Source organism: Atractosteus spatula, chromosome 18 (genome assembly GCF_055471065.1).
Source record: "Atractosteus spatula isolate fAtrSpa1 chromosome 18, fAtrSpa1.hap1, whole genome shotgun sequence".
Classification (NCBI taxonomy): Eukaryota; Metazoa; Chordata; class Actinopteri; order Semionotiformes; family Lepisosteidae; genus Atractosteus; species Atractosteus spatula.
Genome location: NC_142723.1, coordinates 12423840 through 12449640, shown reverse-complemented (window position 1 = coordinate 12449640; position 25801 = coordinate 12423840). Strand labels below are relative to the sequence as shown.

The following is a 25801-nucleotide window of genomic DNA, read 5'->3' as shown; positions in this document are numbered from 1 at the left end:
ACAGCTCTGTTTCATCAAGGCCATCTGTATTCCAGTCCCCAAGGGCGCTCTGCATTTATAACTACAGTATGTGCTCTTTTCCGCAGAGCTCTCTCACTGATGACCAGCAGTTGGGGAAACGCTGTTTCTTTGTGTAACTTTTAGCTGTGACTCCTGTATGGAACTGGAATCTTTACTGTTATGTGGTGGGGTGACTCAGTATTTACGAAACTTGGAAAAGATGATGATTTAATAAGATATATTTAAACTAAATGTGTTAAGGAACATTTAAGACCCTCATATTTCGTTCAGTGGAATAGACTTCACACAATCTGAAGAAAATGAGACAAAGGATGATGTTTGTGTGTCAGCAGAGCAGGCTAGGTGATATTAACTGTAAGTTAATACAGGCCAGAGGTGCCTTTAGCCTGATAGGACTTTGCCTGCTGTGCCAGTTTCTTCGTTTTGTAAGCACCCACTTACTATCGGATCATTCGCAATACTTTTGCCACCAGAGCCCAGCATCTCTGCCCGTGATGTTTCTACTGGACTGTGAGATGAGCCGTTGGACCAACATACGGGATCGTGTTATACAGCTGCCAGACTTCCCCAAGTTGAAATATTTTGTCACAGTGTCATTGTGCTGCTTATTGAGGAGCAGAGTGGGGTTTAAAGTTATGTAGCCTGTGCTAAATACGTTAATTACACCTTCCTACCCATGTGCCTTTGTTTTGATGTCAAGAACTGGAAGTGTCTTGGAGGTTGCTAGGCAGCGCTACAGGAAAGACGTTTTTGATTCCAGCGGCTTTTTTTTCATAGAAAACTGACTCATCTTCCAGCTCATCACCTGCGATTGAACACTTACTGCTTATTACTAATTTACTTGGACATCATCTGCAACCAGGCAGCTTTCAGTTCTTAAGGCTCCACAAGAATGGTGCTGCTGGTTCCCTTCATTAAAAAAAACTGGCTTCGTGGGTGCTGCGGTTTTATTCTGCACTTGTGGATCATGATCATCAACAAGTTTACTTGCTGTGCTGCTAGACAGCAGTGCAAAAAATCCAGTTCCCTTTGGTTTGATTTCCCCCGTTGTCGAAACATTTGATGTTTGAATTTTTTAAAAACTATTCCACATCTCTACGCGCTCTGCGTAAAGGGAATTTGACAGAAACGGCCGGCATAAGAAAGGAAAACTCCACGCACCGTAGATGCAACAGACTGTGCCTCTCTGCTGTTACTTTTAAATTCAGGCCTGAAATATTTATATTAAAACAATTATTTTATTTTTCGCGATAGATGACCAGTAGTAACGGACTTGCTCCCTGCAGGCTTCACCTTCATGAAAGGTTAGCGCAGGGTTGCTGCTGCTGCGCTCGAACCCCCGGCAGGAAGTGGTGACGCAAGCCGCCAGCGAGCCGGGGGCGGCGCCTTCCCTCTGTGCAGAGTGCTGCATAGCGTGCAGGGACGCGCCGGTCGCGGTCGGCTCTAACCTCAGAGCTTGTTCTGCCTCGTTCTGCTGGCGCCTGTGTCGAGGGAGAGCGCGGCGTGCCCGCCGCCCGCCAGCCTGTGGATGAACTGGCCTGGCGGTGGCACCGGGGGGGGGGGACGAGGTCATGACCCCTGCTGCCTGTCATTCACAGGCGCGCTGGGCTGCTGTTTGAGGTGTTGAAGGCTCACCTGTCCGTTTCGCCGTGTTTTGCTTCTTGAATGTCCGCATAAATGCTCTTTAAAACCTATAGGCAGATCTGCCCCCCTTTTCAACATCGCATTTGTTACATGTGTGCTGAATCCTGCAGACTCAAGGTTGAGTGCTGTAGTACCAGTCCATCCCAATGCCTTGTCCTGCATTGCCTAGCTGTTGCAGCAAACCTAGCGCATGACTTTGAGGGCATGTGGTTAGGAGCCGAAAAAACCCCTCCAGAACAGCAGTCGTTCTGTTTTGCAGGGCTCGTCAACTTGCAGCAACTCCATTCTGCTCTATTGCTGTTCTTTAAAGTAGTCAGTCCTCTATTGCTATACAGAATATTATAGATCCAGCTAATAATCAGTCAAATAATTAATACGCTGGACAAGTGTGTAATGCAGAAGATTGTATGGATTGTATTGAATTGTCCTGCTGAACAGCATTGCAGAAAACACAATTTTGCAACGCATCTGGACTCGCTGGCCCCTTGAAAGCAGGACACTCTTAGAAGAGATCTTAGTATCTCTCGAGTCCAGGCAGAACACAGAACAACCATTGCAGATCATTAAAGCTCGTCTTGAATAGCACACGGGTCTTTCTGTTAAGGAAATGAATTTTTGAGTGCTTCGGGTTTCTACGGGAGTGAATGACTCTCTGGTTCTCCTGTCAGCTCACACAGGGGTGTACAAATTAGCTGAGACTAATTTGCTTGAAGTTGCAAATTTGAATAACCTTTAACACAGATCTTCTTCAGAATGCCTCTTAGATCTTTGCCTGGCGTTAGCATTTTTTTTTTTTAGATGACGTGCACGAAAATCAAAACAAAACTCTTCACGGCTGCGTTGTGGTTCTCTTGAGGATAACCGTCGGCACCGGTCTTGTCTAAGGATCCCGTCGTGCTTGGAGCTGCCGTGCAGAAGGGCGTCAGTACGTTCAGCACGTCAGGGTGTGGTATTCCTGTACAAAAAGCAACCTCCAGAGTGTTGAGTGGCCGTAACTGAGCAGCAGAAAAGCTTTAAGGCACGCACTGGGGGGTTGGTTTTGCTTTTGTTTCGGTTTGAGACGCAGGGTTAACGCACGGGCTTCAAAGTTCATACCAAACAAAAAAAAAAAATAATACGTGCAGAACTGGAACGCTTATTTAACACCGAAGAGGATCGGGTTGAAAACGGTGCTACATTTTGGCGCCCGTCCTCTTGAGTGAAAATGCCGACTGTGCATGCTCGGGAATTGTCTGTGAATTGATGGCTTTTCTGAGGTCGGATCTGGAGCTTCTGTACAGTACGTGTCCTTGTCTCCAGAGTTGAAGGCGGATGTTCAGGCTCTCAGTTTAGCTCGTACTTCGCCATTTACCCTGATATACAGTAGCTAGTAGCATACTAGCATTTACACACGGTTGTTGATGTGGGTATGTGCAGACAGTAATCCTGGGGACAACATCTTCTATGCATTTGCTGATATAGCTAGTAGCAAATACCTCCTACCCTTGTGTTACTTTCGCACAACCTGTAAATTGTATTGTAAATTGCAATTGGATGATTTATTGTATCCTAATGTTAATCTAATCCCTATAAATTCCTGTCCTTCTACTCTTCTATCCCTCTTAACGAGCTCGCTGACAAAGCATTTCATTGCCGACAACACCGCTGTATGCTGTACTGTTCGTGCATTGATAAATAAGCCTTGATCGATTTGATTGATTTTCAGGAGCCGTGCAGATTTGTTGCTCACATGTTTTGAGCTAATGATTTCTTAGGGCATGCAGAGGCAGATGGCCCCTGGCCCTGTCCAGCTTCTCACAACACATTTCTCATCGCATCGCAGCGACACCAGGGCCCGTGGTGACGCAGCACACTGTTCCTGTGGGTTTGGGGCGAGCTGGGCGATCAGTGCACAATCAGACTTTTCTGTGCTGTGTTTGGCGAGAGGTCTCTGGAGGAAGCTGCCCGAACACACAGCCACTGCTCAGGCTGGTCAGAAGCTTTTTGTAGTTGTGCCCGCTGAGCTGGGAATGGTGCTGCTGCCTTTTTGATGAGGCACGTTATCTTGTCAAGATAACCCTCCAATAAGTGCGTCATCTGATTCACTGGAATTTTCCAGAGGCCAATGTGAGAAAATGTTATCTTATAAGCAACAGGGGCTTTTGAAAAAGGTCCTGCAGGGTTATGATATTCACACCTTGGATGTGTACAGGCTAGCCCTCATGGCTAGCAAATGTTTCTTTCCTCTGAAGTTCTCATTACAATGAAAGACGATCATCTGTAAACCAAGAGAACGGTGCAGTTTACCATTCTTTGTTCTAATTGCAAACAATAAGGTTTGCATCCCTTATCTCCTGAAGAGAATCCAACCTTTTTTTTTTTTTCCTTTTTGAGTAAGTCATTTGATAGACGGGATACGAAATATTTTTTTTCCTTAAACAGCCGCACGCACAACTTGCCGAGACCAGCTCGGTCCGAGTGAGCTCTGTCATTTCAAATGCACGGCCTTTCGATCTCCAAACTGATCATCTTCTGGAAAAGCAGTGGCAGGTGCACACCCGCTTTCCAAAAGTGTTCCTAAGGACATTTGACATTTAAAAAAAAAAAGCTTTCGGTTGTTTAGGTGTTGAATAGCAGCTCGCTTTGAATGGATGTTTCAGATCAAAGATTAGCTCTACTCCTCTAACTGTAAGGTTCTGAGAAATGTCTGCTTCTTAGCTCTTAACTCTTCTAAGAAAGATTAAATATCTGAGCTCTGGTCTCTCTGTAAATGGGTTTGATTGATTAAATGATCCAAATTACCTTTATTCTCTATTTTCCGATCATGTTGTAAGTCCCAGCACTGTCACCCACAGATGATCTTTTCTGAATTGGCGTAATTTGACACTATATAATGTTTTCAAAAGAGACTGTAGAACTGATGGTTGAAGTTTTGCAAAGAAGACACCATAATTTATATATAGGTTCTTTTTTAATGTCAATAAATGTAAAAACCAATTATCAAGAAACAATTTTGTTAATTCCTTTCAGCCAATTGTCCCATTAGGTAACAAGCAATATGACACATGTTTTTGAATGACTTACAGTTTCGGCCATCATCTTTTTTTTTTTTCCAAGTTGATCTCTTGTGTTTCTTAATTATTTAACAAGGCAAAAGCGCTACTGCTCTCCAGGACTATTTTCTGAGATGCAATAACCTGATTGAAGTGGGTCTTTTCAGGGACAATTATTTAGGAAGGTCCACTTTATTTAACCGGTTCCTTCAACTAGAAAAAAGAAAATAGAAGGCTGAGAACTGTTTTAAACTTAAGAGCAAAATACATACAAAGAAGGTAAGAGGAGGGCATTCAGTCCATATAGCTTCACTGGTTGCTAGAGACATTTGATCTGAGGACCTCATCTAGCCAGTTCTTGAAGGGATCCAGGGTATCGGCTTCAATGTCATGGCTGGGTAGCTTGTTCCACACCCCCACAACTCCTTGTGTAAAGCAGCGCCTCTTGTTCTCAGTCTTAAATGCAGGCCTCTCATTCGTGATACAGTGTTAATCCCCAAGAAGTTCATTGGGTTGACTGTGTCAGTGCCTTTGATGATTTTGAACACCTGAATAAAGCGATTTCGTAGCCTTCTCTTTTAAAGGCCAAGAACATTCTTTTCTTTTAACCCATCGGCGTAGGATCTTCGTATATAAACAGGACCTAACCCAGAGCAAAGATATACTTTTGTAATGTGGTGACCAAAAGTGTGCATGATATTTCACAATACATTCACGAATACATTTCACAATTTTTTACACTTCTTGCTTTAAAATCTACACTTTAGCTATACATCCTACTGCTGCATGCCTTTTTTACCACTGTTATTAATTCGTTATCCTTTTTTATTACTCTTTACAGGAACACCCAACACACAGCCTCATGCAGTTGGGTTAGTAATGCTTTAAAAGCTTTTGTGTCTGTTTTCAGTGCGATGGAAGTAGGCTAAGCGAGGAGTTGTGACTGAGAAACTGCGAAGAACCTTCAGTTTGGATCACAGCGCAAAGATAGCATGGCTGTAAGGCCATTCCCTGGAGCTTCAATCTGACACTCCCTCCCCATAAACAAAGATGAAAATGGAAGGTAAATTTCTATTAATTGTCAGCTGTACTTTCAGTACAGTATTAATCAGTCACCTGTCTTTCAGATGAGATATTAAACTGAGGTCCTGACTCTCAGTGGTCATTAAAGATCCCCGGACATTTCTCGAGAAGAATAGGAAGTTATCCCAGTGTCCGGGCCAAATTCCACCCCTCGGCCCTTACTGTGGCCTCCAAATTGTCCCCATGTGTGATTGGCTTGCACTTGCCCTGCAATGGACTGGCGCCCTGTCCGGGGTGTACCCTGCCTTGCGCTCGTTGCTTGCTTGGGTAGACTCCGGCTTCACCGCAACACCGCATGGTAGAAAGCGGTTTGGTAAATGACATGACATGACATGACATTAATCAGTCATTCCATGATCTCTTTTTGAGTGTTGATTTGTGATTTATAAGGAAACTGCATATCATTTCCAGCTACAGTTAAGAGACCTCGAGAAGGTCTTTAACATGTGAAATACAGAATAACAAAGGTCATAACAAATACATATTTTAACGACTGTGAGAAAGTTTTACCTGACCTCGCAGAAGAGCTGAGAGATGACGCTCGCCACGCAGATACAGGGAATTGACCGTGTTTGAAATGAATCCAGCCTGACCCCTCGCGTTCTGCAGGTGTTTGGATTAACAGATACCGGAAGCAGCTGGTGAGGTCCATCTCGGGGCCCTTCCTGGAGAACATCGTGAGCCACATGAGGAAGCTGGAGCTCCTGAGTAAGGACGAGGCCTGCCAGATTCAGGCCGCCGGCCACGTGTCTGAGAAGGTGCGCACGGTCATCGACATCCTGGCCTTGAAGGGACCCCAGGGCTCCGAGTCGCTGCAGGCCTTCATTGAGACCACCAACTCCCAGCTCTACCTTCTCATCACGCTGTACGGTGAGTGGGGCTCACAAAGGGGAGTTTGCTCTCTGTTACAATGGGGTATTCAATTTAGCTATATTTTAAGCAACAGAAAAGGAGAATTCTTGTTGAACAGTGACCTTCACTGGAGAAACGGGTGTCCCGATTTCTTACAACCCTCCTCCGCAAGCACAAAGGATTGTTTCGGCCTTCTGACAGAATGTGGTCGGATTTGACCGACGTCTCTTCTCTTCTGTGTTCAGACCCAATGGTGCAGAAGCACGTGGAGGTGCTGCAGAGCCGCTACGGGCCCTGGCTGGAGCAGAGCCTGCTGCCGATCAAGCCTTCACTTGACAACTTCACCAACCTGCTGCTGGTGGAGGGGCTGTCGGACCTCCAGCAAAAGGAGCACGACGTCATGCAGATCGAGGCCACCAGAGGAACCGGGAGACACAATGCCAGGAGGCTGGCCCTGGACAAACTGCTGCTGCCTCTCACCAGGGTGAGCATGCCCCCTCGGATCCTGTTGACTGTGGGCGTGGCGGGCATCGGGAAGACCAACCTGGTGAGACACTTTATCCACCGCTGGGCCAAGGGAGAGATCTACCAGGAAGTGAACTTTGTCTTTCCCTTCACCTTCTGGGAACTCAATGCCTATGAGAAACTATCTGCTGAGCGCTTGATAAAGCAGACGTTTCCCCACATCACTGACATGAGCCAAATCTTCAGTGGTACTCCTCGCGTCCTCCTGATTTTTGATGGGCTGGATGAGTTCAAGTGGCCGCTGGATTTCTCGGACACTGTGGCTTGTACAGATCCCAAGAAGGAGGTCCCTGTGGACAACCTCATCACCAACATCATCCGGGGGAACTTGTTCTCTGAGGCTTCTGTCTGGCTGACCTCTCGGCCCACAGTAGCAGCCCAGATCCCTGGGGGCCTAGTGGACAGGTTGACCGAAATCCAAGGTTTTGGACATAAAGAGATCCAGCATTTCCTACACCAGCTTTTCCAGGATGGAGACCTGCCTTCGCAGATTTGGTCCCACCTGAACTCCAACAAGATCTTTCTGGTGATGTCCTATGTGCCCTGCGTTTGTTGGATCATTGCCTCCACACTTGGACACCTCCTGAGGAATGACGCGCAGGATGGCTTGCCCAGAACGTGGACCGAGCTCTACTCTCACTTCTTCAAGATGATGGTGGAAGGGGATTCCAAGGACAAGGAGCCCTTAAAGATTGAACAAGCCAGCGGGAGCAGTCGGAAGCTGATGGGCAGCCTGGGGCGATTAGCCTTTTATGGGCTGATCAAGAGGAAGTACAGCTTCTACGAGCAAGACATGAAGGCTTATGGGATTGACCTGCCCTCCTTACAAGGCAGTCTTTGCACTCGCATCTTAGTAAAGGAAGACTCCCCAGTCTCCACAGTCTATTACTTTGCCCATCTCACACTCCAGGAGTACCTGGCGGCCACCTACTACTACACGGCCTCGAAGCGCGCTATATTTGATCTGTTCACGGAGAGTGGGATGTCCTGGCCCAAAATAGGCTTCCAGAACCACTTTAAAAATGCTCTCCAGAGGTCCCAGCAATCCGAGGATGGACAGCTGGATGTTTTTGTCCGCTTTCTCTCCGGCCTGCTCTCCCCCCAGGTGATCAAGCCCCTGTCTGGACTGCTCTTGCTGGCTAGGGACGAGCACAACGGCTACCGAGGTCCCGCCATCTCCTTCCTGCAGAGCAGCCTGAGCTCCGGCTGCACCATCTCCCTGCGGGCCGTCAACATGGTGCACTGCCTCCAGGAGCTGCAGCACACGGAGCTGGCCCGGACCGTGGAGGAGTCGCTCCGCAACGGCAGCCTGGCAGGCAAGCTCAACACCGTCAACTGCTCGGTGCTGGCCTACCTGCTGCAGGTGTCGGAGGAGTGCGCAGAGGAGACCAACCTGTCCAGCTGCCTCAACTACAGCATCGTCAAGAGCCTGCTGCCGCAGCTCCTCTACTGCAGCAATCTCAAGTAAGCCCATGGGCAGGGTGTAGGGGGTGGGAGGACGGGGTATATTATACCAAAAAAGACACCCCGTGCAATACAGAGCTCGTTGATTGATATGGTCATTTTAACCCTTGCAACTTGACCAGAGGTAATTGGAGGTCACTTTGGACAAAAGGATCTGGCAAATAAATATACACCTGTATTCATATTCCCAATTTAAGATAAGATCACTTTATTGGCCATATACAATTTCTTGTATTAGGAATTTGTCTTTTCGCATACCCCAACTTGCTCTCCGGGAGACACACAGACAGGGAGAGAAGCTGGGGGTCAGAGCACAGGGTCAGCCATTTATACAGCACCCCTGGAGCAGTTGGGGTTAAGGGCCTTGCTCAGGGGCCCAACGGAGTAGGATTCCTCTGTCGGCTGCGGGATATGAACCGGCCAACTTCCAGCCTATCCATATCCTTAGCCACAGAGCCACCACACTGCACAATATGAAGGACTGTCAGGGAAAGACCTTTAATTTCAACACTTCTCATGGAAATTTAGCCATTCAGTACCTTTGGCCAAGATTAGACTTTAGACAGTCTATACCTGTCTGTGGAAAGGGAGGTGCATTATTTAAATGGTGCTCAACTTATCGCAGCTACAGAGATGTTTCATGAAAGTGTGATGCTGGGCCTCAACTGGTTTTAAGTACCACCTTCTCTGGTATCTGTTTGTGTTGCCTTTTCCAGACTGGAGAATAACCAGTTTAAGGATGATGTCATGGAACTGCTGGGCAGCTTGCTGAGCGCCAAGGACTGTCACATCCAGAGGATCAGGTCAGAGCTCACCCTCATTGCTTTGAGCTGCCTGTTTGTACTGGGGTCTCTTGAAGATGTTGACACTAAACAAGGGAACTGCCATCTCTTTAGAAAAGGCTAATTTCTAGTGAGAAAGGCATCGCTCTTCTGTATCAGCTGGTGTAAGTGGGCACAATGTTGTCCAGTAGTCCCTCTTAAGGTTATGTTCTTCAAATGCAAATATTTCCTCAGAAACATGAATTTATCCTGGAGTGTAGACAAGAAGTAAGAAATTATTGTCCCTCATCTATGGTTCGTTGTCCATGAGTATTTATGGCATATTTTAAAAGTATACTAGGTATCTAAAGTCATACATTTCAAACATTTTTGAATTCCAAAACACTCCCACTGAGACTCTGTATTTTTTATTACAAGTCCTCTGGTGTCACAATTCTGATGAATAAAAATAACGACCTTGTTTACTCTCAGCTAGGCTGAAGGAAAGCAGCACAGGGGTCAGCTGCATTCTTTGTTTAACATCATTATCCCTGCTTCCTAGTCGGTTAAATTGACTCATTAACAGTATATTTGTGATGGAGATATAGTTATTTCGCTCACCCAGCGACCTGAAACATACAGTAATTGTGTTTTTTTTTTTTTTATCCTTCATTGCTTTGAGAAGCGCCTGTTCCGTGCGGTTCGGGAAGGCGACTGTGACAGCTGTGTGACGATTCTCGTAGCTCGGGGAAGGAAATGATTGACATTCTTGCTGCCATTTGTCAAAACATCGATTTGCCTTGGACCGATTCTGCACGACTGGCTAGGAAACATTGCCCTGCCAATACAAGCTTGGGGAGAAAGTAGACAGAGTTATGTGTGCTCTTCTAATGACTGTAATAATACACTCCAGCTGTATTTGCGGGTCTGAAATGAGTTGTAGTCAGGGGACAGAAACGTCCACACATTTTAAAATCACCTCCAGACCAAAATGCATTTGCTTATTTTCTATTATTTACAAAGCAAACTGTTCACGGACGTCATATATTCTCACACGAACCTAGTAAACAATTCACTTTGTCATTAGATCAAGACAAATGAATTCAGTGCTTTACAGCTGTGACCTTGATCAGGATTTGCTTCAACAATGTTACTAGACAAACAAATACCAAACAGCTATCGCACTTAGAACAATTGTTTTTCTACTGTAAGGTAATTGGTAAGAAGACTAGCATGACTCATGCATAGTTAACTGTAATAAAACATTGATGTTTTAAACACTATTTTTCCATTAAAGTTATGCATTTAAAATTGTGAGATAGTAGTAGGCAGCCAGCAGGTAGAGTGTTTAGGCTTTTAAGAAGTCAGTTTTATTGGTTATTAACATTTTAAAGCTATGGGCTATGATGGTTTATGCCTCCAACAAAATAAATATATCCAGAAAGTGCACAGTTATCTGCCATTTGCACTTTGCGCTAGCGAAACAAGACAGATCAGAACGTGACTCCAGAGAAACATTTCTCTCTCTCTCTCTCAATGTTGACAGAAGGTCAATGGAGGAGGGGGGGGGGGATTTAGGTTGATTACTCTAATTGTGAAGAAAAGTGATCGATTCCAGACGTGTCGTTCCTTTATTTCTTACAGTTTTCCTGTCTTTCAACTAAAGCGTTTTCTTTTGAATAAACCATGTCTGCCAAGGACAAGGGTCTTTCTTCATGCTGAAATACTTGTTTTGTGTTCGTGAAAGTAAAACCCATTTTGTGTTTGAGAAAGCACTGTCTTGTCTCTGATATGCCATCACCCTACCACCAGCCTGGTTGGTACTGTATGCAGGAGTCCTGCAGAACCAGCTCTCTGAGCCTATGTATGGACAATAACAAGGCACTTTGCCAAGTGTCCTTGAGTGGCGCCAAGGTACCAGTGGAAAAGTGGGATAATCACTTTGCAGTAGCCAAGTGTGAGGCTATTTCAATCCATTCCTGTGCAGCTCTGTAGCACAGCCAGCTCAGTTGGCCCCTGAATCGAGCTACAGGTTCTCAAAATATGATGATGTTATCCAGTCAGTCGAATCCGACTCTTGGCGATTCTATAGGCCATCTCTCGCCACGCTTTCCGGTCTTGGACTTTCCCTTTTCAGCTGTTCTATGCCTAAGCCAGTGTCTGTTTTGATGGCGTCGAGCCAAAATAGCTGTCATGCTATTTCTGTCCGAACCATTCTTGAGCATGATACAGTAATGCCCTGTCTCAGGATGCCGATTTTAAAATAACATAAAACAGAGTGAAACAGCTTTAACTTTCTAAGCACAGAGTGGTTTAGCTTTTGGTAGATTGTGGTTTGGTTACTCAGCCCACCTGTGCGCTGCAAGGCAGTGCAGTCAGGTTATCTCCAGCCGGCTTGGTTTGAGTGCAGACTGAGTTGCAGCCTTGAGGATGAAACACAGGTTTACTAGTATGAAGGAACCTGTATACAGTACAGGTGTTAACTGCTGCTCGTGTGTTCTGCTGTTTCCCCAGTCTCGCCGAGAACGCCATCAGTAACAAAGGAGCCAAGGCCATCAGCCGGTCCCTCATGGTGAACAGAAGCCTGACTGCTCTGGAGTGAGTACGACACACGATGCAGCCCAGCGACGCAGACGATCAGCACAGACCGCTTCCTAAATGGTTGAACCTCACTTCACCGCCCCACTGTTACTAATGCAGATTGCTGGTCTGACCCATGAAACATTTTGTTTTTAGAAAACCTAACATCATTCAAGTTTTGGAATTGTTTGATATTTCTGGAAGGTTTTTTTAGTAGTGGACATTGCTCAACCACCTAGTAACCGATACAGAATTGGCACCCTAGGAAGCCTAAAGCCCACGCAGAAGACATCGGCTCTGTAGTGGGCATAAATATAGATATCTCAGCTGTGGTTTTTGTTGCTGTGGAGTGACAGACTCATTGCTTTCCCTGATCAGTGGGGACACAGCTTAATCCAAAGACTGTGGGGGCTCTTGAGGGGCCTCAACCAGTAGAGGTCTCTGCTTGAAGTGCAGGATAGGACATAGAGTCCAGAAATTGCTGGTTCTATTCCAGGCTGTGTCAGTAGTCCATTGTGATACTGATGTGGAAGCTGTAGCACACAGTAGTCTCATTAGCAGCAGGGTACCTTTGAAATCAACTTACTTTGCTGTGCAACATAGGTTCTTATTAGATTTCTAGGCACCTACAAAGCTTGGAGTGTTTTAGCGACAGCTGTATCAGACAGCCTAGGACACTTACCTCTGCACTAGGGCTTGGCTGCAAAAAAAGAGAACCTCTCCCCTGCTGGTCTGAGGGTTGAAAAGATTTCCAGTTAGTGATGGATGTTCGTGGTGCTGGTCCTTTCGTGCCGCTCCTATCGCAGTTTGATTGCCATGCTTGTCCTTACAGTCTCCGCAGTAACAACATCGGGCCCAAAGGAGCCAAAGCCCTGGCAGAAGCGCTCAAGATCAACCAGGGCCTGGTGTCTCTCAGGTGAGCCTCCGTCCTCCCCTGCAGCTGCTCTGTCACAGCTTCATCTTATTCCGACTCCCTGTCCAGCTTGGCATCCATACGGTAGTGTCAAAGTTTGCTTTACTTAATCAGGCTCTTGCTCTCCGTCAGCAGCAGTAGCTCCTCCTCTCTCCTCTCTCCCTCAACTGGTGCAACACACTCCAGAGGATCTGCCCTCTGTCTCCAGACAGCAGGACCCTCTGCTTCCTGGTGTTTCATAGTCACCTGGCCAATCATCTTCATCTGAATGGTCAGGTGACAAAGGGTGGTAGAGCATTCCCCACAGCCTTCTGGGAAATGTGGTCAAGGCAAGGATCTTCATCTTGTCTTATCTTACCATCCTGCCACAGTAGGTACATAGTAACTTAAATGTTACTTATTGTGGTAAGCTACAGAAATCTAAAAACGGGTCAAAATCCCTTTGTTGTTAGTGTAACCACAGAGAAAGCTCCTAAAATGGAAATGATGGGCTTAATACTTGTTGTCACGAAATAATCTAACCAAACCAAAAATACAGCTTCTGAATTTAGATGTGGAGTACCTCTGCAGATACTGTAGCAGTTACTCTACTATTTCTACAAGAGAAAGACAGTGATGAAGACAGTCTGTAGTGTTTCTTCTCATTGACATTGTGTGAGTCAATACTTTGTGAGTACTATGGTACTTACAAAGTCAATGAAGACTGACAAAACTGGTGAGGATTTGAAGGAACAATTGGTGTGAGGACTTTGGTGACCCAAACATCTGTTAGAGTTTTGACTGCTTTAGAGATTGTTCCTGTGTTGTCTGTGTGATATTCAGTGATGCTTCTGGAGCACAGTGGCAGATGATATCCTGTATATTTTAGTCCCTCTTCACCACTCTGCTGTTCTCTTCCAGCCTCCAGAACAACTTCATCGGGGAAGAGGGAGCCAAGGGCGTTGCAGAGATCCTGATGACAAATCGCAAGCTGGTCACCCTTCAGTGAGTTTCTCCTGTCGGTGGCCTGTAATGTCAGGAACATAGACAGAGCCTTGATCTATTCCTCCCTGTGCCACAGTCTCTTTCCACCTTCCCTAGAACCTAGATAGGTGATGTCAGTTAGTTGGAAAGGATGCTACAGTTGGATCAGTGTCAATGCTTATCATATTTTAACTTCTAGAGAGAAAACACCCTGTTAAAGCTCTTAAGTTTATGTGTACATCCATCAGGTGCTGGAAGTATCTTTCCACTCTTGAATGAGAAAGCTATCCTCATACAATTGTGCTTTTGGGACATGTCTGTAATAGGTTACATGCACATCTTCAGTGTTTGGAACCCTCTTTCGGCCAACCAATACATTATTTGTCTTTGCCTCTTGGGGTACTAATATCCATCTCATCTTCTCTACTGATGCACTGTATATGTTTATGCAGTCCTGGTTAGTTCTTGTGTTAAGTCAGAAGACAGGTTTGTTTCCTGATGTCTCAGATAAGGCCGGAGTGCAGTTCTGTGTCACTCTGCCTGGATGGTGAGTGAGCCTCTGTTTGTGTCTGGCAGCCTGCAGAAGAACTCCATCACTGCAGAGGGAGGCAAGCGGATTGCCGAGGCGTTGAAGAAAAACCGGAGCCTGAAAGAACTGATGTAAGAGAGAGGCAAAGGAACAAGAAATAGGTGTATTCCCTGCTGAAAAGAGAAGAAAGGAAACACAACATTTCGGCTGTGGAGCCTTCTTTGGGTGTGAGCCAATTACAGGACAGGCAGCTACTCTGTCCCGCCCTATCCTGCTTCTTAACCAATCACATACCAGATTCTGCTCAATGTCTTCACACTGTCAGCGAATCACAGCAGAGGCATCTGCTCCTTTTAAAGTTACTGTTCACAGAAAAAGCCACAGCACTGTGTTTATTGATTTGATTCAAGGTTAACCACTTAAACAGGACTCTTAGGAATCTGTACATAGCACTAGTGATAATCAGATTTTTAAAACAAAATTAAGGAGCTTATTTCTGAAAGGGAAAAAAGGAGAGTAAATGATTTTGCTAGATTTTGCCCTTTATGTAACACTTGTTTCTTTTCTCCCTTCAGTCTGTCCAGTAACCAGCTTGGTGACAAGGGGGCCACTGCGCTGGCCCAGGCTTTGATGGAGAACCACAGCCTTGTCGCTCTTCAGTGAGTCTGGAGTATTACTGTTTCTCTTCCTTTCAAGTGATATTCAACATGAATATTCAACATGAAGTGTGACAAAAAACCAAAGTCAGAGCAAAAATACTTCAGTTTCCCTGGCGTTGCTTTTCCTTAGTGTTGTTCAGTGTGAAATCTTGTTTTTTTTCCAGTGTTTTCTGGAAAACCAAACAGCTAATGACTAGAAAGGTATGCAGAAGCTGATGTTGTTTTGATCTGAATTGGTCTGGTATGTTTTTCATGGGTGAAGTCTTTGCTGAAAAGTGTCTTCAAGACAGTATATTGTATATGCAGATGGGTATATTATGTTGTGTGTCTCAAAACCATGAATCGGCCCTTTCAGGGTAACTTTCATAAATATACACTGCACTGTCATTAACTAGGAATATGATAAGCCAGTATGTTGTACAAGAACATAATTCACAGTAGATAAGAGTATGAATCATGAAAGGCAGGCATACCTTACATCCCATAATACACCCACCTCGGCTAGGCCTGCCTCGCTCTTATCACTTTTCTGTTTCAATGATTGCAGCCTCCGGAGCAATTCCATTAGTAACAAAGGGGTCACGGCGCTGACACGGGCTCTCAAGCACAACAGAGGACTGACTGACCTCAAGTGAGTGCCCATTATATGATCTCTACCAAAGGTCACCTGATGCTAATTCATTGTGCTTTGTCACTCTCCTAAATGCATTTTGCTGGACTAAATGGCTTGAAAATTAAATCTGATAGCATAAATGAATTAATTTGTTATAATTGCTGTTATTTTCTTTAACTCTTAAACGTAAACGCATGAATAACTCGTTTAATTAAGATTTCTTTCTCATTTTCAAAATTAAGCTGTGCGCTGCTGCATTAGAGTTCAATCCCTGCATTATTTATTGATTAATTAATTTAGTCATTGTTGGCTTCATGTCACCGCACACTAGGCTGGAGCCATGAAAGAACAGTGTGACTCTTTTACAATGCACATGCAGACTGATAACACAAGAAAATGGCAAATTCCTGAAAACTGCCCCTCTACCTGAGTTGAAATCGACATCTGAGTCCGCATTCTGTGCTTGCCCTACAGAGATGCGCCAATGTGAAGCTAGTCTGTAGCTCTGATCAATAGGAGTGTCCTTCATCATCCTTTGATTTCTCTGTCACCTGAGCTTTCCTTCCCAGAAGTCACAGTGTTCACTACATATCAAAACCTCTACAATAGTTAGTTTCGCAGCATACTGTATACTGTAGATCTTTCAGGGTTAATCAATAATTAATTATAATTGCTTACACTTATATAGCGCTTTTCTGGACACTCCACTCAAAGCGCTTTACAGGGAATGGGGATCCCCTCTACCACCACCAATGTGCAGCCCCACCTGGATGATGCGACGGCAGCCATAGTGCGCCAGAACGCTCCCCACACACCAGCTCTCAGTGGGGAGGAGAGCAGAGTGATGAAGCCAGTTCATATATATTTTTTTATAAATATAATTTTTATTTATTAAATAAATGATGACCCCAAACTGTAAAGATTTTGCCTAGAATAAACCCAATAATAAACCCAAATGGATCGTTTAATTAAGGGCACCAAAGTGCTTTGTTCCCTGGCACAGCTTTGTTGAAAAAATAATAAGTCAGACATACTGAGTTAAACAAATATTTATTAACAATAGCAACACAACAACAACACACAACATACAAGTTACTCTATTTATAGTACAAACAAGTGGCTAAGGGGCCTACGTCCTGACCAGCCAGAAAATCCCTAGACTGCTATCAAGTATTCAAATGCGATATAACACCTACACAGGTCAACGAGAGAGAAACTTACCTTCTGCACCAAACAGAATACAACCTAAAATTACATTTCTCTCTATATAAATCTGAATGCTACAAAGTGAATGGGGACCTATAATACAGAACCTACTGTAACAATGCATTTACTAACCAGGAAAGGCTATTTTTAACCTAGGGATTCTGTATACAGGAAATCAGAGTTTCCTAAAAACAATGTACTGGCAAGCTCTGTTAACAAGCTTAAAATATTTAACTCAAATCTGGTCTTTATGGACGATATGGATAAGAAACTCTCGCCTGGCATTGTCCCTTCTCTCTCCTTGTGTATTTCTGTCCAATTTCTTCCTCTTTCTCCCTGCTGCTCTCTTCTGTCTACCTGCCTGTTCGATAATCTGTTCCTCGACTGTTGATGACCCTTCATCATTTACCCAGAACCTAATTAACCAGGCAATTCCTTTGACCAGTGTGTCTCACAGCTAATTTAAGATAAACAGTAAACACTTCAGTTTGTTTCTTGCTTTGAAGCTCCTGAAAACTTCAAATATCAACACTAGGTAGGTGTTTGACATTTAATGTTATACATTATAATGCAGAATGTGAATTATATATTTACTGCCTTGCTCATTTGCAGTACTGTAGGTAAGGGAGAGGACTGTCTCAGTATGTTATTATTGTGCCGTGAAACTGAGATGACGTTTCTGTCCCATCTTCCTCTCTCATATTCCAGCCTTCGGGAGAACTCCATCGGCGTGGAGGGAGCAAAGGAGATTGCCAACGCACTACAAGAGAACAGCACACTGAGAAACCTGGAGTGAGTTTGCATGTTCACTGCAGCTGGCTCCATAGTCATTCCTACTTGCCTGGTTAATTCATTTACTACTCAGTTACCAATAAGGTGTAACTTATTTCGTTTCAGAAGTTGATTCAAGCTTACGGGCTTTGTCTGCTGTTGACTATCACCTTAACTAAAACAGAAGATACTCAGCACATAATTAGCTTCTGATTTGCATATCTCATAGCTGGTATTGCACAGGGGAAGGATGGAAATGTATGATTTCAGCAGCTGCTCGGTCAGGTCTTGGGAAAATCAAGCGCAACATTTCCTCCTGGCCTTCAGCTGGTTGTGTTTCAGTCTCGGCTGTGGAGCTTAAGGAGGACCTCATGCGCAGATGAAGATGAAGCTGCTGTTGGTTTTTTTAAATCTGGAAGCGATTGTTGGCAATACAATTCTTAAGCAGGAGGAAGAAGGACACCGGGAGATTCAAGTGGGCGTCTATGCTGTGGGTGTCTGTCTTACCCACCTTTTCTCTGTGTCTTCTTAGTTTGACAGCGAATCTCCTGCACGACGAGGGTGCCAAAGCCATTGCAGGAGCCATTAAGGGGAACCATGCCTTAACCTCCTTGCAGTAAGTACCCCGATGAAGAAACTGAGCCACAGGCCCTGGCGGGGTTCCCCACATCATGTGTGTTGTGACTGGCCATCATATCCTAACTCTTGTGATTGCCATACCTAGCACCTGTGAAGAACATTGAATCTGCCCAGTATTAGCTCGATGACATAATTAGAACCAACCACTACCAAAAACTCACATTGAGCTGAGGAACTCGACCAGCAGTTTCTGCAAGAAGTGAGTGTATCGGCCTTGGCAATTTCACTGGTTAGCTTGTTCCACACAGAGACAAGCCTGTGTGTACAAATGGACTTCATGTTCTTGGTCTTAATGTGCACTTCATCTAAGTTTCTTTGTTTTAAAGCTTCCCTGTAATTTCCCCTTTTGACCTCTGGTTCATGTATCACTGTTGATTCTGTAAGTAGGTAATCAGGTTGATTTTGTCAATGCTTTTGCATGTTTTGCAATGCATGGTCTTCTCTGTTCTAGACTAGAAATAGCCATCTCTTTTAGGCATAGGTAATACATGATAATTTGTAGACCCCTGTGGCCCTTGGGGATGAGCGCAAAGGAAAATTGGTGTAATGAGTTGAGTTTAAGCTGAGTATGATTTCCAACATGAATGCAATTTGCTGACCCTCTGTTCATGGATAGGGTTGGGATTATTTGACATTGAGCATTGTCTGCTTTCTACAAAACAGTATCTCCTTTGCCTTCCTGGGTGAATGCAAGCCTGCAGTGATGTCACTCAGAGGCATGAAGCTCCTCCAATGAGTGCTAACTCGCCTGTCCAACTCTGTGAAGCTCGCAGCGTGTCAGTGATGAACGGCCTGATGGGTAGGCGGGGCAGAGGGGCTCATCTAGCTGTGTAGAAACAATGAGCAATTCCATATAGGATGGAGATACATTAAGAAAAATATTACTATGTGGTGCAATGCAGGGAGTGTCTGGTGTGGGGGGCAGAGCCCCAGGTTAAGGGTGACGTGTTGCCGTGGAAACCACACCTGACATGAATAAGTGGAAATAACGGCAGGTGTAGGAATGTAGGAGTGGTTTAAAACTAGCCTGAATACTTCATGGAAGGGAAAGATCCAGCAGGACCCCAGTCTTGCTGTAGCTGCAGTGGTGAGAGGACGAATGCGGAGGGTCTACTGTGAGAGAGCCGAGCTGAAGGACGACAGTGGCGGGTGTGAGACGCTACTAGTCTGGGCAATGTTAGAAGAGCGTGCTGCCGCATGTAAGTGAACAGATTAGCCGCTGTAGTAACCCCGTGAGGGGGTGGAGAAGAACGACAATCCTGGAGGGGATTGTGAGAAGAATAGCCTGCGAGGAAAAGAGTGAAAAGGTCAGTTTGCGAGGAGACTGACAGAAGAAACTGAGCTTTATGAGAAAAGGATCCTAAAGGAGCGTGACAGGGGTGAATGGGAGCCTGACCATGCCCAATCTGGAGACAACTACCCCCGTGGCATCACATGAGTATCTTAAAAATCTAAAATTAATACTGTATGATATTCTGTTGATACATCTGAGAACTCAGCAACCCTAGAGAGGGATTAAATCAAAATCATGACACACAAATTCCAAGTGCGTTACTTGGCTGTGGCCTTATGTTTGTTAAAGCCCCCATACATCTACCTAATATAAACAACAAGCATCAGGTCTGGAAAATATGTGTGGCATGTGGGCTGGTAACGATTTAATCCAGTGTTAATGAATTCAGTGTGGGAGTTAAGTCCTGGCTGCCATTTAGCAACCACAACAGTAGCTGAAAATTAAATAGAGCTACCTCTTTAACTTCTTTTTATTCCTAGTTGTTTTTCATAGTTTTCTTTGCTGGAACAAATGATCATCAAAAGGTCTCTCTTCACAATAGTGTCTTTTTCATATTCCACTACAGAACTATAGTGCCTCAAAAGAATATAAAAGGAAGAAGTGCTGACCCAGGTGAAGGTGAAAGCAGAAAGGTTTCACACTTTCTGAGCTGAGCCAGAGGTTTGTCAAAGGCTGTCTCACAATTTAGCCTGACATTTCCTGTGGCTTCTGCTTCTTTGATAGTGTGGTTTGCAGTTACCGTAGAGACAAAACTATGCACAAAACATTGTATTGTTTTTTGTTAATTAAATTAGCGTTACATAAAATTTAGAATTGACAATTATTTTTTATGATATCTCCACTCAATTTGAAATCGACAATGACTCAACTCAACTTGTGGCTACAGCTGTCATACTGACTTGGGGAGAATTAAGAGCAGTGGACATGCCTTACCCTTCTAATGTGCTCACATGTCAAGAGTTATTTTTTATGCAATTGTCTGCGAGCTCCATAGAGCCTTACAGGAGAGTTAGTTCAGATTGGAGGAGCAGTGAGTCTCTCATCGATGTCACTGCAGGCTTGAGGCCGCCATGTACATTTGCAGGAGTGGCTGTTTTCCCCAAAGCCACAAAGATCCCAACTGCTGAATGCCCACCCTGCCCTGGTAACTCCGCAAATTGTGTTTGCCCTTTGGAGAATCCTCATCACTCTTACCTTGCAGCTGGCAGAGATCTGTTTAATTGAGTCTTTGACTTAAATAGGTCCAGTCAAAGGATACCTGTTTGTAATTCATCGATTGATCTTTTTGCAGATTTTGTTGCCATGTTCCCATTCTTAAAAGTCCCAAATGGTTCCATTTTGCACAATGGGTAAAAAGATCATGAGCAAGTTCTTTCCAAGAGCACGTCCAGTTGCTTCTAGTAGCCTCAAATTGATTTAAGGGGACGCGCCTGGATTGCAACACAGTACTGCAGTAATTTATAGATACCCTGGTGACCAGGAAATAAAATAACAGTGAATAGATTTGCTAAGAGAAAAATACATAAAAGAAATTCTAATTTATGTGTGGTGTAAGCTGCACCTACAATGTCTTGAGCCATTAACTCCAATCCCAGTCACAACTACCCAATTGCTTACAGCACTAGACCCAATCTTAATCTATTACCCTAATCGGAATTTAATCCCACACCCCAGTGATGTTGATTGTGTGGAAGCAGTGACACTTACAGGGGGGTTGTTGGATCTGATGGGCCTCGGTTGTCGTAACCCAGCTGTTTCTGTTTGCCTTTGCTGTTTTCCAGCCTCCAGTGGAATTTCATCAAATCCAAAGCTGCCAAGGCTCTGGCTCAAGCACTACAGTCGAACAGCACCCTGCAGTGTCTGGAGTAGGTCTTCCCGCCCTTGTGTTGCACTGCTGTTGGATTAGGGCTAGCTCGGGGTCCTCCTTGCTTTCCAGCACTACTGAGCGCTGCTTTTGTTCTGGACTGATTCAATTGCGATTTCTTCAGTTGCTTTTAATTAAAATCAATTAAACTAAACAGCAACCCAGTTATTTCCTTTTACAGCTTGATCACCGGAGAGGAAATCAAACAATATCGTCATCTTAATGAAACTCGGAAGAACTTTATTATGACCATTAATGTGGCCATATTTATTAACTAGAACAACACCCATCAATATTTGCTACAGGTCAGCCACTGAGATATTGGCAGTTTGAAATCTTCATCCAGTGGGGTGGGGGGGGGGGGGGAAACACAGCTTTCTGAATCTGGTCTTCTGTCATTGACGTAGTGCCTCTTCTCTCTACGTGTTCTGTGCGTCTCCACAGCCTGCAGGAAAACGCCATCGGAGACGACGGCATGGTTGCGCTAGCTGGAGCCCTGAAGACCAACACGGCTCTCACCTCCCTCTAGTAAGTGTTCATTCTCGTCCTGGTTCGATCTGCCCTGTCCGTCCCGCGATACCACAATAGCACAGTGCAATCCCAAGTGGCTCAAGCAGTAGCAGTGCGTGTTTGGAGCATTTAAGGTCCAGGAGCCGTTCCAGTACAGGCCCCCAGCTATACGGGGATTGGGTTGAATTCTGCCAGCTTGTCACACAACAGCGACTCATTGTGGCTTGAAATGTCCTGTGAGCCTGCAGTGCAATTAATTAATTAATGATGCATCTTCTGTTGGCTGTTCAAAGGAAGCACCTCATTCACCCAGGGCTAGTAGGAACATCACAGGTGGAAGTCGGCTTAATTTTCAGTTTATTCCTTGCTGAAAAGAGAAGAGAGAAAACACAACGTTTCGGCTGTTCCTTTGCAGACTACGCATGCTGACGCAGCTACCCCCCTGAACTACTTCATTTGCAGTTGCTTCCAAATGGTCTCCCTAATACTGACCTTGTTACCCCTTTCAAGATATCAGCTTGCATTTGAAGCAGCAGTGGCCTTCTCAAAGCTAATGAACTGGCGACTGCAGCTTCTTGTGGAAATAGAGGCACTTTCTCATCCATCACAGTTGGCAGAAAAGTGACATCACACAAACAGCAGCCAGGAGGACAAGGTTCTCAGAACCAAATGCTAAGTGCGGGAGGTGCAAAGCCTGATTTTTAATAACCTTGCTGGGGTTCAAGCAATGAAAAATGAAATAACAATGAATTAGGTATTTTATATAAGCTAATGGCAACTCTTTAAAGATCTATTACAGTCCATTGGTAGACCATTCTAGGCAAACACCAGACTTTTCCCATCTTGTTTCCTCCCAATTCAACTTTCTTTCAATCTGTTCACGTGGGATTGCTGAAGTTGGCATGGTCAGGAATAGCGCAATGCGGAAAAGATGACCTAGAATCGCACCAAAGGCTTTCGACTGAATATGTGACTGGTAATCAAGAGGAAAGGCTGATGATAAAAGGATTTTACCGATGAAAGTGAGAATTGATCGATTGTAGAAGCTCTTGCTGATCTGGCTGTCTGTGTTCCAAGTCTGCAGGGAGTGTCAGTTGGCAAAGCTGGTGCCATCGCCCTAGCAGACACCCTGAAAGTCAACCAGACTCTGCGCACGCTGGAGTAAGTACCCATCGGTGCCCCCCCCCCCCCCCCCCCCGTCTCTCTCGCTCTGCTTTACTCAGAAGGTGGGTGAGGGCTGCAGGTTTTCTCCATCAGCTAAGCCCATCCATCCACAGGTCTCACGCCGCAAGCAACAAGAAAGGTCAAACAAGTGACCCACGGAAAAAGCTCAAATGACTGTTCTTAAAGGTCATGCCCGACGTGGGCTTTTGTACTGTGTTGGGTGTGAAACACACGAATGTCTGGAGACCTGGAGTCGGGAGAAGGGCAGCGGCCCAGCGCGTCACCTCCCCTGTGGTCTGCACTGTGCGAAGTCTGTGCTGGAGACCCGCGTGGTGTCTCCTCCAGCACTGGAGCACTGTGCTGCCTCATGCAGAAGCACAGCGCTGTGCTCCCAGCAGGTCTTTCACAAGCCATACCAGCCCCCGGTCAGCTTGGACAATGTTTGATGTCAGATATTAAGAAGTTTCAGATCATATTTTCCAGCGCTGTAGCAAAAACATGAATACACGTTTTCATTCTTGGTTTTCTTGATTTTCGCACTTGTGTTTCTCATGTTAAATCGAAAAGCACTGCTAAAAGAAGAAACACCTGGCTGAAATCTCCATCCTGGTGGTAACCAGTAACTGCCAGCGCGGCTGTGGTTGTGTGTAGCGTGTTGTAGTGTGTTTCTCTTGTCCCCATGGTTACGTGGTATTCCTGGGGACTTCCTGGCCTGCTGCCATCACGCTGCAGTTTGTGTGCCATGCTGACAGGGCTCGACGTGTGTATATTAGCTGGTGTGTGGTGAGCGTTCTGGCACACTATGGCTGCCGTCGCATCATCCAGGTGGGGCTGCACACTGGTGGTGGTGTAGAGGAGTCCCCATTACCTGTAAAGCGCTTTGAGTGGAGTGTCCAGAAAAGCGCTATATAAGTGTAAGCAATTATTATTATTAATTATAAGTCACTGAGACTGCCCAACCCAAAGTGATGCCAAGTATTCTACTGCCGTCTCTGAGGAGTGGCAGGCTTGATTGTAATTACAGAGACAGGGTGTTCTTCGATATTTCGTTAATACTGCTTCAAAATTGCCCCTTGCAGTCATGATGTTTTTGGGCATTGTAGTTTCACAAGACATACAGTTTGACATTTGAAGCTCAGAAACTCCCAGAACATGCCCTTGGTCTCCATTTAAACACCCCAGCTCTGTGCAGGGGCGGTAGTCTTGTAACCATGATAAGCATGAACTGGCTATAACCAGACTGTTGGTTGCCAGGCTGTATTTAGAAGTTATTAGTGGCTTGTGGTTGTACTGTATTAACTTTTTTTTTTCTTTCTCCCTTCACCACCTTCGCCAGAATGATCTTCCTCCCCTGACTGTTAATATAGCATCAGGCAGTATGATGGAAAGAGAATTCCATCAATACAATTACAGTGTTCTGCGGGCGGAAGGATTTCCTGCACCGTACATAAGACATTTCTTTTCCATTTCTTAGATGTTAAATTTTACGGAATGAAGTTTTCATGAGCTGGGGAAAAAAAGAACCATTCCTACATATAAAAAAAACACTTTAATGTTTGTTTCTTGCTTTCATTCTTTACCATTTAAAGGCTCTTTCGTCTTTAAAAGTTTCAGCTTCCACCACAAAGGCCAGTAGAAAGGCTACAAACCACGGAAGCCCTAATTTTTTCTTGCTGTGGTCATTAGTAGTTCATTCATCACCCAGCCATTTCTGTGAGAGACCTCACAGAATCCACTTCAGCGGTATGCCTGGATAACTCATTCCAGACACCCACAAAGCATATATAATAATCCTTCACACTTAAATTTTAATGTGCTTCACAGTTGAGATAATTCAATTTTAGATTGGTGGAGTTAAAAGGGGTTCCTGCGGAGCTTATTATAATTGGGCTTATCAGAATTGATTTGATTCTTGTCCCAGCTGGACATGCGTTATTCACTCTTCAAGTGTTTTAAAGCTTTTTATTTCTCAGAGCCACACAACACTATTACATTTCCGTCAGATAATGAGGTGACGTAGGTACTGTGCGCGAGGGCTTGAACGCAGTGAAAACTGAAAGGAGATGAGTGATAAGGTGCTGTCCTAGATCTGCCTGATGCTTCTGCAGACTGACTGTACTATATATACTGTATATACAGCTTAGCTTCTGGGGGCTACCTGTCCATCTTGCTCGTTCTTTCAGCTGGTTAAATGACATAATGTCCGCTCTTTCCCTATTCTGTCCAGCCTGCGAGGGAACTCGATTGGGATGGAAGGAGCCAAGGCACTGTCCAACGCTCTGAAAATCAATACCAGCCTCCGGATTTTAAAGTAAGCTCCCTCAAGCCCCGACGCCTGGTCTGTCTCATGAATCTGAATCTGACTTCATTCCGTAAGCAAATTTCACCGCGGACGGCTCTCATTGCCCGCTTTTGAACGGAATTACCTGTGGTTATTCTTTTAAAAAAAGCATAGCAGCCGGGGACAAACGCGCACACACACTAATCCTGCGCTTGTGTCCACAGTCTGCAGGAGAACTCTCTGGGAATGGACGGGGCTATTTTTATAGCCACAGCCCTCACTGGAAACCACAAGCTCACCCACATCAAGTAAGTGGCAGGACTGGATCAGAGGAACAGGGCTGTTGGTACTGTGCCCGAACACAGGTGCACAGAGCCAGTGCCAATCATTCAGAGAAAAAACTCATAGAAATATGGCAGCGAAAGTAACACCC

At 45.0% G+C, this 25801-nt stretch overlaps 1 protein-coding gene across 1 annotated transcript in view; it reads left to right on the top strand.

The window, feature by feature from the left end:
• Window positions 1-5702: 5702 nt before the first annotated feature.
• Window positions 5703-25801, top strand: part of nlrc3 (NLR family, CARD domain containing 3) — a 23803-nt gene continuing 3704 nt past the window's right edge. Inside the window, exons 1-17 of the mRNA XM_088936696.1 lie at window positions 5703-5760; window positions 6390-6650; window positions 6878-8621; window positions 9338-9424; window positions 11897-11980; window positions 12795-12878; window positions 13776-13859; window positions 14415-14498; window positions 14943-15026; window positions 15574-15657; window positions 17554-17637; window positions 18149-18232; window positions 21331-21414; window positions 21858-21941; window positions 23001-23084; window positions 25315-25398; window positions 25593-25676. Coding sequence (XP_088792822.1) covers window positions 5748-5760; window positions 6390-6650; window positions 6878-8621; window positions 9338-9424; window positions 11897-11980; window positions 12795-12878; window positions 13776-13859; window positions 14415-14498; window positions 14943-15026; window positions 15574-15657; window positions 17554-17637; window positions 18149-18232; window positions 21331-21414; window positions 21858-21941; window positions 23001-23084; window positions 25315-25398; window positions 25593-25676 — 3197 coding nt within the window. The 5' untranslated portion in view covers window positions 5703-5747. The remainder of the gene's footprint in view (window positions 5761-6389; window positions 6651-6877; window positions 8622-9337; window positions 9425-11896; window positions 11981-12794; window positions 12879-13775; window positions 13860-14414; window positions 14499-14942; window positions 15027-15573; window positions 15658-17553; window positions 17638-18148; window positions 18233-21330; window positions 21415-21857; window positions 21942-23000; window positions 23085-25314; window positions 25399-25592; window positions 25677-25801) is intronic.